The sequence below is a fragment of the Clytia hemisphaerica genome, unplaced genomic scaffold (genome assembly GCF_902728285.1).
Source record: "Clytia hemisphaerica strain Z4C2 unplaced genomic scaffold, Clytia hemisphaerica genome assembly, whole genome shotgun sequence".
In the NCBI taxonomy this organism is placed as follows: Eukaryota; Metazoa; Cnidaria; class Hydrozoa; order Leptothecata; family Clytiidae; genus Clytia; species Clytia hemisphaerica.
This window is the reverse complement of record NW_027104296.1, coordinates 1-16,548: the sequence shown is the minus strand read 5'-3', so window position 1 is coordinate 16,548 and position 16,548 is coordinate 1. Positions and strand designations below refer to the sequence as shown.

Below are 16,548 nucleotides of genomic sequence, written 5' to 3'. Positions count from 1 at the left end.
TTTGAAGCATTTTCATTAGGTCAAATCAGTTTTGGTGAAATATTCACTTTTTGATAGTCCCGTTTACAGAAATCTAAAATGCCAATATTGAGAAAATTTTAATTTTTTAAGTTTTTGGCTGTTAAATCGAAGAAAGGGATATTTTAACCGGAAAATATGACTTAAGTTTGAAATTAGACCCCAGCAGAGCAGAATTGGCATTTTGATTTTCAAAGACAATTAAGGTCATAATATATGAGGAATTTTGGTTATTTTAACGTTTTTCAAGATTTAAAGTTCTGGCGAGAAAGTCGATTTTTGGCTATCTTTTTAATTTAATCGAATATTTCAATTTGGGAGGGGTTGGGCAGACTTCCAGGCTATATTCTGAGTCTTATTGGACTATTTTTGAACTTTTGGATCCTCAGATCCAAGGCCTAGTCTTAAGTCCATGTTACAACTCAGAGTTAAAACTCTACCCTTCCAACCTACTTTAGAGCACTTACAAATCGATTGTGGTTCAAAAACTTCCCGGTGGATTTCCCTTTTTTCTCAAATATTATGACCTTGATTGTCTTTGAAAATTAAAAATGCCGATTTCTGCTCTGCGGGGTGTCTGAAATTAGGAGAAAACCCCAAAAATTTGAAAAATAACCCTTTTCGACCATTTTGAGCATTTTCATTAGGTCAAAAATCGTTTTTGGTAAATATTTCACTTTTTTGATAAGGGTCCGTTTACAGAAACTAAAAATGCCAATTTGAGAGAATTTCAATTTTTTAAAAGTTTTTGGCTGTTAAATCGAAGAAAGGGATATTTTTAACCGGAAAATATGACTTAAGTTTGAAATTAGACCCCCAGCAGAGCAGAATTTGGCATTTTTGATTTTCAAAGACAATTAAGGTCATAATATATTGAGAATTTTGGTTATTTTAACGTTTTTCAAGATTTAAAGTTCTGGCGAGAAAGTCGATTTTTGGCTATCTTTTTAATTTAATCGAATATTTCAATTTGGGAGGGGTTGGGCAGACTTCCAGGCTATATTCTGAGTCTTATTGGACTATTTTTGAACTTTTGGATCCTCAGATCCTAAGGTCCTAAGTCTTAAGTCTCATGTTAAAACTCAGAGTTAAAACTCTACCCTTCCAACCTACTTTAGAGCACTTACAAATCGATTGTGGTTCAAAAACTTCCCGGTGGATTTCCCTTTTTTCTCAATTATGATTTTGATTGTCTTTGAAAATTAAAAATGCCGATTTCTGCTCTGCGGGGTGTCTGAAATTAGGAGAAAACCCCAAAAATTTGAAAAATAACCCTTTTCCGACCATTTTGAAGCATTTTCATTAGGTCAAAATCAGTTTTTGGTGAAATATTTCACTTTTTGATAAGGTCCCGTTTACAGAAATCTAAAAATGCCAATATTTGAGAAAATTTTCAATTTTTTAAAAGTTTTTGGCTGTTAAATCGAAGAAAGGGATATTTTTAACCGGAAAATATGACTTAAGTTTGAAATTAGACCCCCAGCAGAGCAGATTTGGATTTTGATTTTCAAAGACAATTAAGGTCATAATATATTGAGAATTTTGGTTATTTTTTTTTCAGATTTAAAGTTCTGGCGAGAAAGTCGATTTTTGGCTATCTTTTTAATTTAATCGAATATTTCAATTTGGGAGGGGTTGGCAGACTTCCAGGCTATATTCTGAGTCTTATTGGACTATTTTTGAACTTTTGGATCCTCAGATCCTAAGGTCCTAAGTCTTAAGTCTCATGTTAAAACTCAGAGTTAAAACTCTACCCTTCCAACCTACTTTAGAGCACTTACAAATCGATTGTGGTTCAAAAACTTCCCGGTGGATTTCCCTTTTTTCTCAAATATTATGACCTTGATTGTCTTTGAAAATTAAAAATGCCGATTTCTGCTCTGCGGGGTGTCTGAAATTAGGAGAAAACCCCAAAAATTTGAAAAATAACCCTTTTCCGACCATTTTGAAGCATTTTCATTAGGTCAAAATCAGTTTTTGGTGAAATATTTCACTTTTTGATAAGGTCCCGTTTACAGAAATCTAAAAATGCCAATATTTGAGAAAATTTTCAATTTTTTAAAAGTTTTTGGCTGTTAAATCGAAGAAAGGGATATTTTTAACCGGAAAATATGACTTAAGTTTGAAATTAACCCCAGCAGAGCAGAATTTGGCATTTTTGATTTTCAAAGACAATTAAGGTCATAATATATTGAGAATTTTGGTTATTTTAACGTTTTTCAAGATTTAAAGTTCTGGCGAGAAAGTCGATTTTGGCTATCTTTTAATTAATCGAATATTTCAATTTTGGGAGGGGTTGGGCAGACTTCCAGGCTATATTCTGAGTCTTATTGGACTATTTTTGAACTTTTGGATCCTCAGATCCTAAGGTCCTAAGTCTTAAGTCTCATGTTAAAACTCAGAGTTAAAACTCTACCCTTCCAACCTACTTTAGAGCACTTACAAATCGCTTGTGGTTCAAAAACTTCCCGGTGTATTTCCCTTTTTTCTCAAATATTATGACCTTGATTGTCTTTAAAATAAAAAATGCCGATTCTGCTCTGCGGGGTTGAAATTAGGAGAGAAACCCCAAAAAATTTGAAAATTAACCTTTTCCGACCATTTTGAAGCATTTTCATTAGGTCAAAATCAGTTTTTGGTGAAATATTTCACTTTTTGATAAGGTCCCGTTTACAGAAATCTAAAAATGCCAATAATTGAGAAAATTTTCAATTTTTTAAAAGTTTTTGGCTGTTAAATCGAAGAAAGGGATATTTTTAACCGGAAAATATGCCTTAAGTTTGAAATTAGACCCCAGCAGAGCAGAATTTGATTTTGATTTTCAAACAATTAAGGTCATAATATATTGAGAATTTTGGTTATTTTAACGTTTTTCAAGATTTAAAGTTCTGGCGAGAAAGTCGATTTTTGGCTATCTTTTTAATTTAATCGAATATTTCAATTTGGGAGGGTTGGGCCGACTTCCCGGATATTTTGAGTCTTATTGGACTATTTTGAACTTTTGGATCCTCAGATCCTAGGTCCTAAGTCTTAAGTCTCATGTTAAAACTCAGAGTTAAAACTCTACCCTTCCAACCTACTTTAGAGCACTTACAAATCGATTGTGGTTCAAAAACTTCCCGGTGGATTTCCCTTTTCTCAATATTATGACCTTGATTGTCTTGAAAATTAAAATGCCGATTCTGCTCGCGGGGTGTCTGAAATTAGGAGAAAACCCCAAAAATTTGAAAAATAACCCTTTTCCGACCATTTTGAAGCATTCATTAGGTCAAAATCAGTTTTTGGTGAAATATTTTCACTTTTTGAAGGTCCCTTAAGAAATCTAAAAATGCCAATATTTGAGAAAATTTTCAATTTTTTAAAAGTTTTTGGCTGTTAAATCGAAGAAAGGGATATTTTTAACCGGAAAATATGACTTAAGTTTGAAATTAGACCCCCAGCAGAGCAGAATTTGGCCTTTTGATTTTCAAACAATAAGGTCCTATATTGAGAATTTTGGTTATTTAACGTTTTTCAAGATTTAAGTTCTGGCGAGAAAGTCGATTTTTGGGCTATCTTTTTAATTTAATCGAATATTTCAATTTGGATGGGTTGGGCGACTTCAGGCTATATTCTGAGTCTTATTGGATATTTTTGAAATTTTGGATCCTCAGATCCTAAGGTCCTAAGTTTAAGTCTCATGTTAAACTCAGAGTTAAAACTCTACCCTTCCAACTACTTTAGAGCACTTACAAATCGATTGTGGTTCAAAAACTTCCCGGTGGATTTCCCTTTTTTCTCAAATATTATGACCTTGATTGTCTTTGAAAATTAAAAATGCCGATTTTGCCTCGGGTGTCTGAAATAGGAGAACACCCCAAAATTGAAAAATAACCCTTTCCGACCATTTTGAGGCATTTTCATTAGGTCAAAATCAGTTTTTGGTGAAATATTTCACTTTTTGATAAGGTCCCGTTTACAGAAATCTAAAAATGCCCATATTTGAGAAAATTTTCAATTTTTAAAAGTTTTGGCTGTAAATCGAAGAAAGGGATATTTTTAACCCGGAAAATCTGACTTAAGTTTGAAATTAGCCCCAGCTAGCAGAATTTGCTTTTTGATTTTCAAAGCAATTAAGGTCATACTATTTGAGAATTTTGGTTATTTTAACGTTTTCAAGATTTAATTTCTGGCGAGAAAGTCGATTTTTGGCTATCTTTTTAATTTAATCGAATATTTCAATTGGGAGGGTTGGGCAGACTTCCGGCTATATTCTGAGTCTTATTGGACTATTTTTGAACTTTGGATCCTCAGATCCTAAGGTCCTAAGTCTTAAGTCTCATGTTAAACTCAGGTTAAACTCTACCCTCAACACCTTTAGAGCACTTACAATCGCTTGTGGTTCAAAAACTTCCCGGTGGATTTCCCTTTTTTCTCAAATATTATGACCTTGATTGTCTTTGAAAATTAAAAATGCCGATTTCTGCTCTGCGGGGTGTCTGAAATTAGGAGAAAACCCCAAAAATTTGAAAAATAACCCTTTTCCGACCATTTTGAAGCATTTTCATTAGGTCAAAATCAGTTTTTGGTGAAATATTTCACTTTTTGATAAGGTCCCGTTTACAGAAATCTAAAAATGCCAATATTTGAGAAAATTTTCAATTTTTTAAAAGTTTTTGGCTGTTAAATCGAAGAAAGGGATATTTTTAACCGGAAAATATGACTTAAGTTTGAAATTAGACCCCCAGCAGAGCAGAATTTGGCATTTTTGATTTTCAAAGACAATTAAGGTCATAATATATTGAGAATTTTGGTTATTTTAACGTTTTTCAAGATTTAAAGTTCTGGCGAGAAAGTCGATTTTTGGCTATCTTTTTAATTTAATCGAATATTTCAATTTGGGAGGGGTTGGGCAGACTTCCAGGCTATATTCTGAGTCTTATTGGACTATTTTTGAACTTTTGGATCCTCAGATCCTAAGGTCCTAAGTCTTAAGTCTCATGTTAAAACTCAGAGTTAAAACTCTACCCTTCCAACCTACTTTAGAGCACTTACAAATCGATTGTGGTTCAAAAACTTCCCGGTGGATTTCCCTTTTTTCTCAAATATTATGACCTTGATTGTAACAATTTGATGTTTTGCTTCAAATGAGACAGGGGCATTCTTGAGTCTACCACCGATTCTCAAGATACCATTTTTGTCTAGGAATGGTTTGAATTGATAGAGTTTGCTCTCCTTTTCAACTTCCTGTTTCTTTGTAAGGTCATCGATTTCTTCATCGAATTCTGATAGCTGAACATCCTTGATGACGATAATTGTTGCAGCTTTGATTTCTTCTGGTGTTAGGTAAGGTTTTCCTTTGTCTCGTTTCTTCTTGGAATTCTCACGTTTCCTTTTAGATTCTGCTCGAAGGTTACGGGTATAACGAAGAACCCAAGCCATGTAACGTACAATCTTGTTAAAGTTTGAGTAATCTGTGTAAGGTAACCAGGTTGAATTGTCCTGTCTAATCATTGAAATGAAGGTTTTTCTGATTTCGGTATCATCAGGGTCGATTTCTTCAATCTTCTTGTCCTTCCAAGTTGATTCGTCTGCCATTAAGAATTATGGTCCTTTGAGCCAACTTCGATTTTTGTTTCCCTGAAGTAGTTCTTTTACGCTGAAGACTCCTCTTGTGGTAATGTCACCAGGATTTTCTTCACCATTAACGTGATGCCATTGTGTAGGTTGTGTCACTTCTCGAATTTCTGAGACTCTGTTTGCTACGAAGGTCTTGAAACGATTCCTTTCATTTGTTATGTGTTGGAGGGTCAGTGTCGAGTCACTCCAAAAATGACTGTCCACGATTGGCAAGTCAATTTCTTTGATGATTAATCTGTATGATCGTACTGCAATTGTTGCTGCACTTAATTCCAATCTTGGTAGAGGGACTTGTTTTGTTGGTGCAACTCTTCCTTTGGCTGATACAAAGCTAACGTTGATCGGTTCTGTGGTTGTTCTGAGATAAGCAACTGCACCATAGGCGTTTTCTGATGCATCACCAAAGATATGTAGTTGAATCTTGGATGATAATGGAATGTTGTAGCATCTCTCCAACTTGAACATGTCGATAGTGGATAGGCCAGACTGCCATTTGTTCCACTTTCTTTGAATTTCGTAGTTGACTGGTTCCTCCCAATTTGTACCATCTTTCCATACATCTTGTAGTATCATCTTTGCAGTAGTGGTGAAAGGTGAAAGAAACTCCAGTGGGTCATACAGTGAGCTAACAACGCTAAGGATTCCCCTCTTGGTTGAAGAGGCGTTCACAATGCTTGGCAGGAATGTTAGCACATCTTCTTTGGTATTCCAAGTGAATCCAAGTGCTTTAGTAGAATGATTTTGTCCATCTTCCATCTGAATGTTTACTGAAGGTGATATCAATTCTTCTGGTACATTCTTGAGTAGTTCTGGGTCGTTGCTAACGAACTTTGTTAAGCGGTTTCCGCCCAGCTTTGTGATGTCAATAACTTCTTTGATTAGTTGTTGACCAGTTTCGATGTTTTCTGTAGATTTTAATAAGTCATCCACATAGAACGATTGGAACGCTTGGGTCGAGGTCTTCTAAGTGATCCCTTGCACACCTTTTTAGAGCATAATTGGCACACGTTGGTGAGCATGTTGCACCCATGATATGAACCAACATTTGGTAGGTGTCTGGTTGATCAGGTGAGTCAATATCTTCTTTCCAAAGGAACCTCAATGATTGTGTCCTCTTGGTTAACTTTCACTTGATTGAACTTTCCTTCAATGTCTGCGGAAAGTGCAAAGTGGTGTGTTCTGAATCTCATCAGTACTCCATGCATATTGTTAAGCAGGTCTGGTCCAGTGTATAGAGCATCGTTTAAGCTTGTTCCTTGAAACTTTGCAGCTGCATCAAACACAAGACGAATTTTGCCTGGTTTGTTTGGGTTGAAAACGCCATAATGGGGCAGATACCATGTTCTTGGGTGTTCGGTAGCCGCCTCTTCTGACGTCATCTTTCTTGCATAACCAATCTCAAGATATTTGGTCATACTTTGGTCGTAAAGCTTCCGAAGGTTTGGTTCTCTTCCTAGTTTGTTTTGAAGTTGGTGGAATCTTTTCTCGGCCACAGTACGGTTGTTTGGAAGTGTTACATCTTTCTTCCAAAGCATTGGTACTTGATACTTTCCATCAGCGAGAACAGTTTCCGATTCAAGCTTTTCGTGACACTGTTTATCCTCTATGGATAGGGCTTCGTCACGGTCTGATGGGTTTGTAATAAAGTCTTGATCCCATATTCTTTGTACACAGTGATGGAGATCAGCTTCTGGTTTGATAACAATTCTGTTCATTGATACCGTCTCTGGTTGTACACTGGCACCGAAGAGGGTCCATCCAAAGATTGTCTTGATAGCAAGTGGTTCGGAATTTTCTCCTTCCTTGACTTCCAAGGGTATGTGGACGGATGGAACGTTTGCTCCTATGAGAATTCCAATTTCTTCATAAAGAGCGTTGTGTAGTTTTATGCCTTTCTCCTCCTTCATCTTTTTCATCATTGTTAAAGGATATTGCTGCTTTGGCATGTGAAAGCTTGATTTTGGCACAATATAGCAGTGGTCGATGTTGACACCAATTCCATCGTCTCTGTTTTCGACACGTATTGACGTTTCTTTGACTTTAGTTTTTGTTCCAATGTCATTGATTGTTGTTATGGTAATCTTCTTGTCCTTTTTCTTCAGTTTGAGTTTCTTGGCAACGTCATCTCTGACCAAAGTGCTTTGACTGTCCAAAAGTGCGTAGGTAGTGATAGATGAAGAATCCAGTCCTTGAAGCTTTACTGGAACGACAGATAGATACACTGTACCAGATGGTTCAACAACTTGAGTGTTTCCTGAGAACGATTCTTTTACATGTTCAGTGAAGTATTCATGCAGCGTGGTATGATGACGTTCATCGCAACCAGCGTTAAAACAATTGTTCTTTGATTTGCATTTTGAAGTAAAGTGATCCTTCTTCAAGCAGTTGTAGCAAAGATTCAACTTCTTTGTCATTTCAAAGCGTTCTGGTTGATCCAGTGATACGTATTTTGGACATTTGTGAATTTGATGCTCATCCTTGCATAAGTAGCATTTGTTGCTTGACTTGTTGTCGTTGAATTTTGTTTTTGTTCCTTGTTGTCCTGTTGGTTTTCCATCTCCAATTTTGCCGGACCAATTTGATCAATGGCCATTGTCATGTGATTGATTTTGCTTCCCTTGTCCTTGTCCATTTCTTGAATCTCTTTGATCTTTATGGTCCCTGTGATCTTTTCTATCGTCATTCTTTCTTGGTAGATAAGAGTCTTTGGATGCAAGAATCCTTTCTTGAAGCCAGGCTTCCAAGTGGGTGAGATTTGGTTCACAGGATCTTCTCAGGGTAAGACAATAATCAGCCCATTTATGTAGCAGGTACTGCGGAAGTTTGGTGCGGGCTTGTCGGAGTATGTCTGTGCTGTATAGGTCGGAAACATAGTTTAGTTTTCGTAGCGTCACCAAGCAATCACTCGGTGAGCGAAGTTTGATCTCTGTTGCCAATTGATTTATAGTCGACAATCTTTGTGATGACGGACTCTGCAATTCTTGATCGTTGACCAAACATGTACTTTATTCTTCTGAGTGCAAGGACGTAGCCTTCATGGTCATTTCTGAAGCCTTGGATCGACCTCTTGACTTCCCCTCGTACAGCTTGATGTAGATAGATGCATTTCTGAAGCGTGGCCAAATATCCTTGGTTGTGGACAAGATCTCTAAAACTGGTTATGAATTCTACGTAGCTTGATGGAGTGCCATCAAACCATGGTATTCTGATCCTTGGTAGACCTTGCTGTACAAACCATGTGGCGAGTGTATCTTCCATTTTGCTACCAGCCAGTTGATACAGTGGTTTGTTGATGTCGAGCTCATCTATCCAGATTTCCTCAATCAAGTTGATTCGTTTGGTTATTGAGCCGTTCTTTCTTTCTCGTTTTCGGCGAAGACTCGCTATCTTCAGATCCACAGACATCTGGTCTCCAGTTTCACTAGTGACAGACATTGTTTGGTGGTTGAATGTGAGCAGTTGAATTTGTCAGCAACGGTGACTTGACAACTCGAAGTTGAAAGTGTGAATAGAGCCTTCCAACAAGCTCTCTGTTGATGTGTTGACTTGGCAACTAGAGTCGAAGCGGTTGTACCGACGTGCAAGCAGCGTTCTGTGCCAAGGTAACGTAAGCTTGACTCGAACTGAAAACACCAGATTGTTTCCAGTTGTTGACTTGACAGCTCGAAGTTGAAGGTGTGTACAGAGCCTTACCAATAAAGCTCAGTTGAGGTTGACGACGTGACGTTTGAGAGACAGCGTCGAAGCAGTTGATGTCGACGACGTGACTTTTGAAAGACAGCGTCGAAACAGTTGAGTTGAACACTTCACAAACAAAGTTAAAGTGTGAAAAGAGCCTTACCAACGAAGCTCAGTTGATGTCGACGACGGGACTTTTGAAAGACAGCGTCGAAGCAGTTGAGTTGAACACTTCACAAACAAAGTTAAAGTGTGAAAAGAGCCTTACCAACGAAGCTCAGTTGATGTTGACGACGTGACTTTTGATAGACAGCGTCGAAGCAGTTGAGTTGACGACGTGACTTGTGACAGACAGCGTCGAAGCAGATGAGTTGAACACTTCACAAAACAAAGTTGAAAGTGTGAACAGAGCCTTACCAACGAAGCTCAGTTGATGTTGACGACGTGACTTTTGATAGACAGCGTCGAAGCAGTTGAGTTGACGACGTGACTTTTGAAAGACAGCGTCGAAGCAGATGAGTTGAACACTTCACAAACAAAGTTAAAGTGTGAAAAGAGCCTTACCAACGAAGCTCAGTTGATGTCGACGACGTGACTTTTGAAAGACAGCGTCGAAGCAGTTGAGTTGAACACTTCACAAACAAAGTTAAAGTGTGAAAAGAGCCTTACCAACGAAGCTCAGTTGATGTCGACGACGGGACTTTTGAAAGACAGCGTCGAAGCAGTTGAGTTGAACACTTCACAAACAAAGTTAAAGTGTGAAAAGAGCCTTACCAACGAAGCTCAGTTGATGTCGACGACGTGACTTTTGAAAGACAGCGTCGAAGCAGTTGAGTTGACGACGTGACTTGTGACAGACAGCGTCGAAGCAGATGAGTTGAACACTTCACAAACAAAGTTGAAAGTGTGAACAGAGCCTTACCAACGAAGCTCAGTTGAGTTGACGACGTGACTTTTGAAAGACAGCGTCGAAGCAGTTGAGTTGAACACTTCACAAACAAAGTTAAAAGTGTGAAAAGAGCCTTACCAACGAAGCTCAGTTGATGTCGACGACGTGACCTTTGAAAGACAGCGTCGAAGCAGTTGAGTTGACGACGTGACTTGTGACAGACAGCGTCGAAGCAGATGAGTTGAACACTTCACAAACAAAGTTGAAAGTGTGAACAGAGCCTTACCAACGAAGCTCAGTTGAGGTTGACGACGTGACTTTTGAGAGACAGCGTCGAAGCAGTTGAGTTGAACACTTCACAAACAAAGTTAAAGTGTGAAAAGAGCCTTACCAACGAAGCTCAGTTGAGTTGACGACGTGACTTTTGAAAGACAGCGTCGAAGCAGTTGAGTTGAACACTTCACAAACAAAGTTAAAGTGTGAAAAGAGCCTTACCAACGAAGCTCAGTTGATGTCGACGATGTGACTTTTGAAAGACAGCGTCGAAGCAGTTGAGTTGACGACGTGACTTGTGACAGACAGCGTCGAAGCAGATGAGTTGAACACTTCACAAAAAAAGTTTGAAAGTGTGAACAGAGCCTTACCAACGAAGCTCAGTTGAGTTGACGACGTGACTTTTGAAAGACAGCGTCGAAGCAGTTGAGTTGAACACTTCACAAACAAAGTTAAAGTGTGAAAAGAGCCTTACCAACGAAGCTCAGTTGATGTCGACGACGTGACCTTTTGAAAGACAGCGTCGAAGCAGTTGAGTTGACGACGTGACTTGTGACAGACAGCGTCGAAGCAGATGAGTTGAACACTTCACAAACAAAGTTGAAAGTGTGAACAGAGCCTTACCAACGAAGCTCAGTTGAGTTGACGACGTGACTTTTGAAAGACAGCGTCGAAGCAGTTGAGTTGAACACTTCACAAACAAAGTTAAAGTGTGAAAAGAGCCTTACCAACGAAGCTCAGTTGATGTCGACGACGTGACTTTTGAAAGACAGCGTCGAAGCAGTTGAGTTGACGACGTGACTTGTGACAGACAGCGTCGAAGCAGATGAGTTGAACACTTCACAAACAAAGTTGAAAGTGTGAACAGAGCCTTACCAACGAAGGCTCAGTTGAGTTGACGACGTGACTTTTGAAAGACAGCGTCGAAGCAGTTGAGTTGAACACTTCACAAACAAAGTTAAAGTGTGAAAAGAGCCTTACCAACGAAGCTCAGTTGATGTCGACGACGTGACTTTTGAAAGACAGCGTCGAAGCAGTTGAGTTGACGACGTGACTTGTGACAGACAGCGTCGAAGCAGATGAGTTGAACACTTCACAAACAAAGTTGAAAGTGTGAACAGAGCCTTACCAACGAAGCTCAGTTGAGGTTGACGACGTGACGTTTGAGAGACAGCGTCGAAGCAGTTGAGTTTTTGCAGTTAGAGTCGAAGCAGTTGTACCGACGTGCAAGTAGCGGTCTGTACCAAGGTAGCGTGGCTTGACTCAAACTGAAAACACCAGGTTGTCCTCAGTCGCAAAACTTGAAGCAGATTTCAAAGGAATTCGGATGTAGATAGAGTCTCACTGTTGCAATCGAAGTCTTTGCGGATAGAGTCGAAGCAGTTGTACCGACATGCAAGCAGCGGTCTGTACCAAGGTAGCGTGGCTTGACTCGAATCCAACCAATCTCCGTTGACCAGCCAGCAATCCCCTCGATCCACCCGCCAGCAATCTCCATCGATCCACCCGCCAGCAATCTCCATCGATCCAAACACCAGATATCACCATTGATCCAACAACCAGATCTCCATTGATCCAAACCAAGAGTCGAAGCAGTTGTCCCAACGTGCAAGCAGCGGTCTGGACCAAGATAACGTGGCTTGACTCGAACCAACCAAAGAATAAGAAAATATGATCTTACTCTTTAATAAGAAAGCAGCATTCTTCTTTCATCATTATGCAGCTACTAATTTTGAAATCTTTATGTAGAGAATGAGTGTTGTGAGGTTGTTCAATGATTTGATATAAGTTCTGTTAAAAAACCATTTCAAATTGTGGCGTGAGCTACCCTCGCAACCTTCTCTGATTAAATGAAAATTTCCACAGCTTTTATAGCATATCAACATGTCAAAATATCTAACAATGTTTTTATACAAATCATACAAAGGAAATAGGAGGGATTTCTAGATAAGCTAGAAATCCCTAATGACTAGATAAATTACAAACAAATTATTGTAAGTCATTTGGGAATTAATACGTGTATCAAATAAACTATTCATTTTAAATGTAAACAAAATTCCGCATGTCATTTGGGAAAATGACGTCAGTTCAGCAGCAATTAAACACAAAGAAAAGCTTCTTTGGTGGAGCGTGCGTCGAAGTCAGTAATAACACAAGATGTTTTACAATAGGTGCAATTGCATTATGGGCATGAAATCCCAGTGCCGTAGCGTCCAACCCCAGATGCTGGGAACCACGGACGTTAAATCGTGCAGTAAGTAAGTAGCAACTGGGGGGGGGGGGCAAGGGGGTTATGCCCCCCCCCCCAATAATTTTTTCAAAAATTGTTATTTTGCAAAATGCAACGTTTTTCTTGTTTTTTCTTGAAAGCATCTTGTTTTGAGTGCATTTTCAAGCAATCTAGAGCTTAAATTTTCAAAATTTCCCCCCTCGGGCCAAACCATGATTGGCCCTCGCGGTGTTACTAAACTTCAGCCCCCCCAATAAGAAAATGGTTCCTATGACACTGAATCCTGAAAAATACAAATATTGTTTTGGGGAATGGATTTCTAGCAACTATTTGATCAATTGAATCAAGGTTCAGCATTTGAATTGCAATTTCACAGTTTCAGTAAGTTATGAGCAAGGGGTCAATGTTTGTAGGTTTTAAGGTGTATTAGTGCATGTTTTAAGGTGGAGTCTCTGCTAAATCGCGTGCCGCGCGTGCCAGCGTGCTATGCGTGCCAGCGTGCGTACGTGCCATGCGTGTCTTCGTGCCTTGGCGTGCCAGCGTGCCAACGTGCTTTGGCGTGCCAACGTGCCTTGGCGTGCCATTCAAATTTGGCGTGCCATTCAAATTTTGGCGTGCCATCCGAATTTCGGCGTGCTCGTGCTATCCGAATTTTTACCGAAATTTCGGTAAAGCTTGGGGGAGAAGATGACATAACTTGGACATAACTTATTTTATGTAATGACACTTAAATTATGTAAATAATGACATTATCACAAAATATGAGGTGTATACACCAATTTACAACAAGATGTTTTCTCATGCTCAATAGGATATAGATTATCATGCCATGAAAACATTAAATGCTCCAAGAGAGCTGTTTTAGAGATATGAAAATAGTAGTACTTTTATTATTATTTTATTATTATCATTTTTATATGAACAGAGCATTACATAGGGGGGGGGGGTTTGTAGGGGTTCGAAATACCGTTTTCCCATCAAATTTTTGCTGAATCCCGGAATCCCAAAAATTGAAAAAATAATAACACCGTCACACCGGCTTGTACAGGGCAAAAATGTGCCTAAATACCGTCACCGTCTGATTTTAAAATACCGTTTTCCCGTCTCTTTTTTCGTCAAATCCCGTAATACCGTACTAAAAAAGGGCCAATCCCGTCACACCGTAAAAGTACGAACCCCCCCCCCCCTACATAGACTAGCAAGCGTCTTTCTTTCTTTGGACACAGGAACGCGGGAGTAGTGCTTATAATAAAGAGTTCTTATAAAAAATAGAAATTGCCGCGAGAGAGTGGTTTGGAAAGACAGACTAGTTCCAAGTGGTGCAATACGGGATTTTGCTTCAATCTAAGCTCAGGTAACGTTCCCTCGAAAAAGATAATATCAAAACCTGGGATATAAACTTTAGGATGATACAAACATAAAATAAGTGACTAGAGATAACTGCATAATATCAACACTACCCAAAAAAAGGTATTTCTAAACACTTCGTTACAATACTGACCAAGACCAGGACCTATTTTGACATCAAAAGATATTGATTTCCTTCATGAACAGAGGAATGATATCAGGTTAGAATAAAGTCAGATAGACACTCAGATTATGAATAGCTCAGTTGATTAGGCTTGCACGATCTTACGAGGAAAGGTAAATTACGGTACATGTTCAAGATATGATGGCTGCAACTGAGATTCCCTGGGGGTGAGTAATCATTAAGAACCTTGGCTCGATTATCAAGGCACTGTAGATACCAGTCACCATGACTCAGGGATGAGATGTATGGTGGTCGTCTAAAATAGTCATTACTGAAAGCAGCCATATAACAGTTATCAACAAACTGCATGATTAACGTAAGATACACCCTTGCATGTGTAAATTATTTTGAAAAAAATAAAGCAGTAATCTTTGGTGTGAAAATAGTTATGCAAGTGTTGTGTTAAACTTAATCGTGTCAGCTTTTCGTGTTTCAAAGTGCATATTACAAAGTGCGGCAGTTATTATAAATGTGGCGTTTTTTACAAAGTACTTTGGTACACGGCTCCTCGTGCAAAGCTAGAAAAGTGAAAAACGAAAATTATTTTCAAAGGGCATTCCTTGAAAGTGAGCATTGAGGATGTTTACAAAGTTCATCAACAAAAACAGGAGGCCAAACAATATCGATATTTCCGCGTAGTCAAGAACAAATTTTGTGAATAGTGTCATAAATATATTACAGTATTTGCTCATATTATAGAAAATCTCGCCTTATAGTCATTTAAATGTCATCTGGATGTGGCTTTCTATAACCCTCCTTAAAATACTTTAATCGATCCCCCAAAAAATCATTTCAATTTATTGTTCTAGATAATTCTCAGAAAAGGTTTTCAATTATTTTTCAGTCGTTTAGATTCATTACTATCATGCATAATTAACATTCACCACTGAGATGATAGTGTGAAACTGTCAAATAGTGACGAACTGTCAAACTTTTGCCACTTATATTGAAGATGAAATATCGAACTACATCTCGAAGTCATTTGTTCCTCTCCATTGTTTCTTACTTGAAATTGCGTTGAGAAAATAGTTTGTTTTGCTATTTTTTTAATCATTTGATTAATTCTTAAACCAACCAAGAGAAGTACTATGTAACGTGATCAAAAACTGAGCAAAATAGTCGGCAATATTGATAAATGTTTTCGTTTTTATAAGATCAAACTATATAAGAACACAAGGTTTCGATGGCCGGATTGTTAAGAACAAGTTAAGAACATTTTAAGGCTTTGCGGACTCGAAAACACTCGATTCTTTAGAAAAATCGGTCATTATGGTCACAAAATGGAGAAAAGGAACATTTTAAAAATATTTTTATGTTTAAAACCCAAAAAGTTAAGAAGAAGGCTTCAAAAACTTTGGATGTTCTTATAAAAAAACGTGGATATCTCGACTTCCTCATCATGTTAAACTTAATCGTAAACATCCTCGTTTTACTCTAAGGATATTCGGTGAAAAACGTCAAAGAGCTTGGAAATTTAAACTTAATATCTTTCTTGGAATATTATCTATTGAAGGTTGCAAAGAGTAAAGGAAATCCGCAAATTTCTGCATATTTCTTTTTTTATTAGAACGTCTAAATTCTAAATGAAATTTAATTTAATTTAAATCAATTTTATTGGTCAGCCTAAGCTGAGCATTCAAATAGGTAAAATTTTCTTCCACTTCCTCCAGTTCCATAAGACGGCAAAAAAAAAATCCGATTTTCCGATCTCACTTTGATTTCTAAACTTTCTTCCGATCGATCGTGCCAACGTGCCTTGGCATGCCAACGTGCCTTGGCGTGCCATTAAAATTTGGCGTGTCATTGAAATTTTGGCGTGCCGATCCGAATTTCGGCGTACTCGTGCTATCCGAATTTTTACCGAAATTTCGGTAAAGGGGGAGAAGATAACATAACTTGGACATATATTATTTTATGTAATGACACTTAAATTATGTAAATAATGGCATTATCACAAAATATGAGGTGTATACACCAATTTACAACAAGATGCTTTCTCATGCTCAATAGGATATAGATTATCATGCCATGAAAACATTAAATGCTCCAAGAGAGCTGTTTTAGAGATATGAAAATAGTAGTACTTTTATTATCATTTTATTATTTTCATTTTTATATGAACAGAGCATTACATAGACTAGCAAACGTCTGTCTTTCTTTGGACACATGAACGCAGGAGTAGTGCTTATAATAAAGAGTTCTTGTAAAAAAATAGAAATTGCCCTGGGAGAGTGGTTTGATAGACTAGTTCCAAGTGGTGCAATACGGGATTTTGCTTCAATCTAAGCTCAGGCAACCTTCCCTCGAAAA

General features: G+C 38.1%; 1 protein-coding gene across 1 annotated transcript; it reads right to left on the bottom strand.

Annotated features, from left to right (window-relative positions):
- Positions 1–5,601: 5,601 nt before the first annotated feature.
- Positions 5,602–8,051, bottom strand: LOC136817191 (uncharacterized). Its single transcript, XM_067073526.1, has 2 exons — positions 6,735–8,051; positions 5,602–6,597 (listed from the first exon to the last, which is right to left on the bottom strand). Exons 1-2 carry the CDS (start codon positions 8,049–8,051, stop codon positions 5,602–5,604), a joined length of 2,313 nt encoding a protein of 770 aa, XP_066929627.1.
- Between the last annotated feature and the right edge of the window lie 8,497 nt (positions 8,052–16,548).

Coding starts and splice junctions, on each gene's coding strand:
- LOC136817191 (XM_067073526.1), bottom strand. CDS start 8,051: ATGACAAAGAAGTTGAATCTTTGCTACAACTGCTTGAAGAAGGATCAC. Junction 6,598..6,734: donor AAGAGGACACAATCATTGAG/GTTCCTTTGGAA, acceptor ATCACTTAGAAG/ACCTCGACCCAAGCGTTCCA.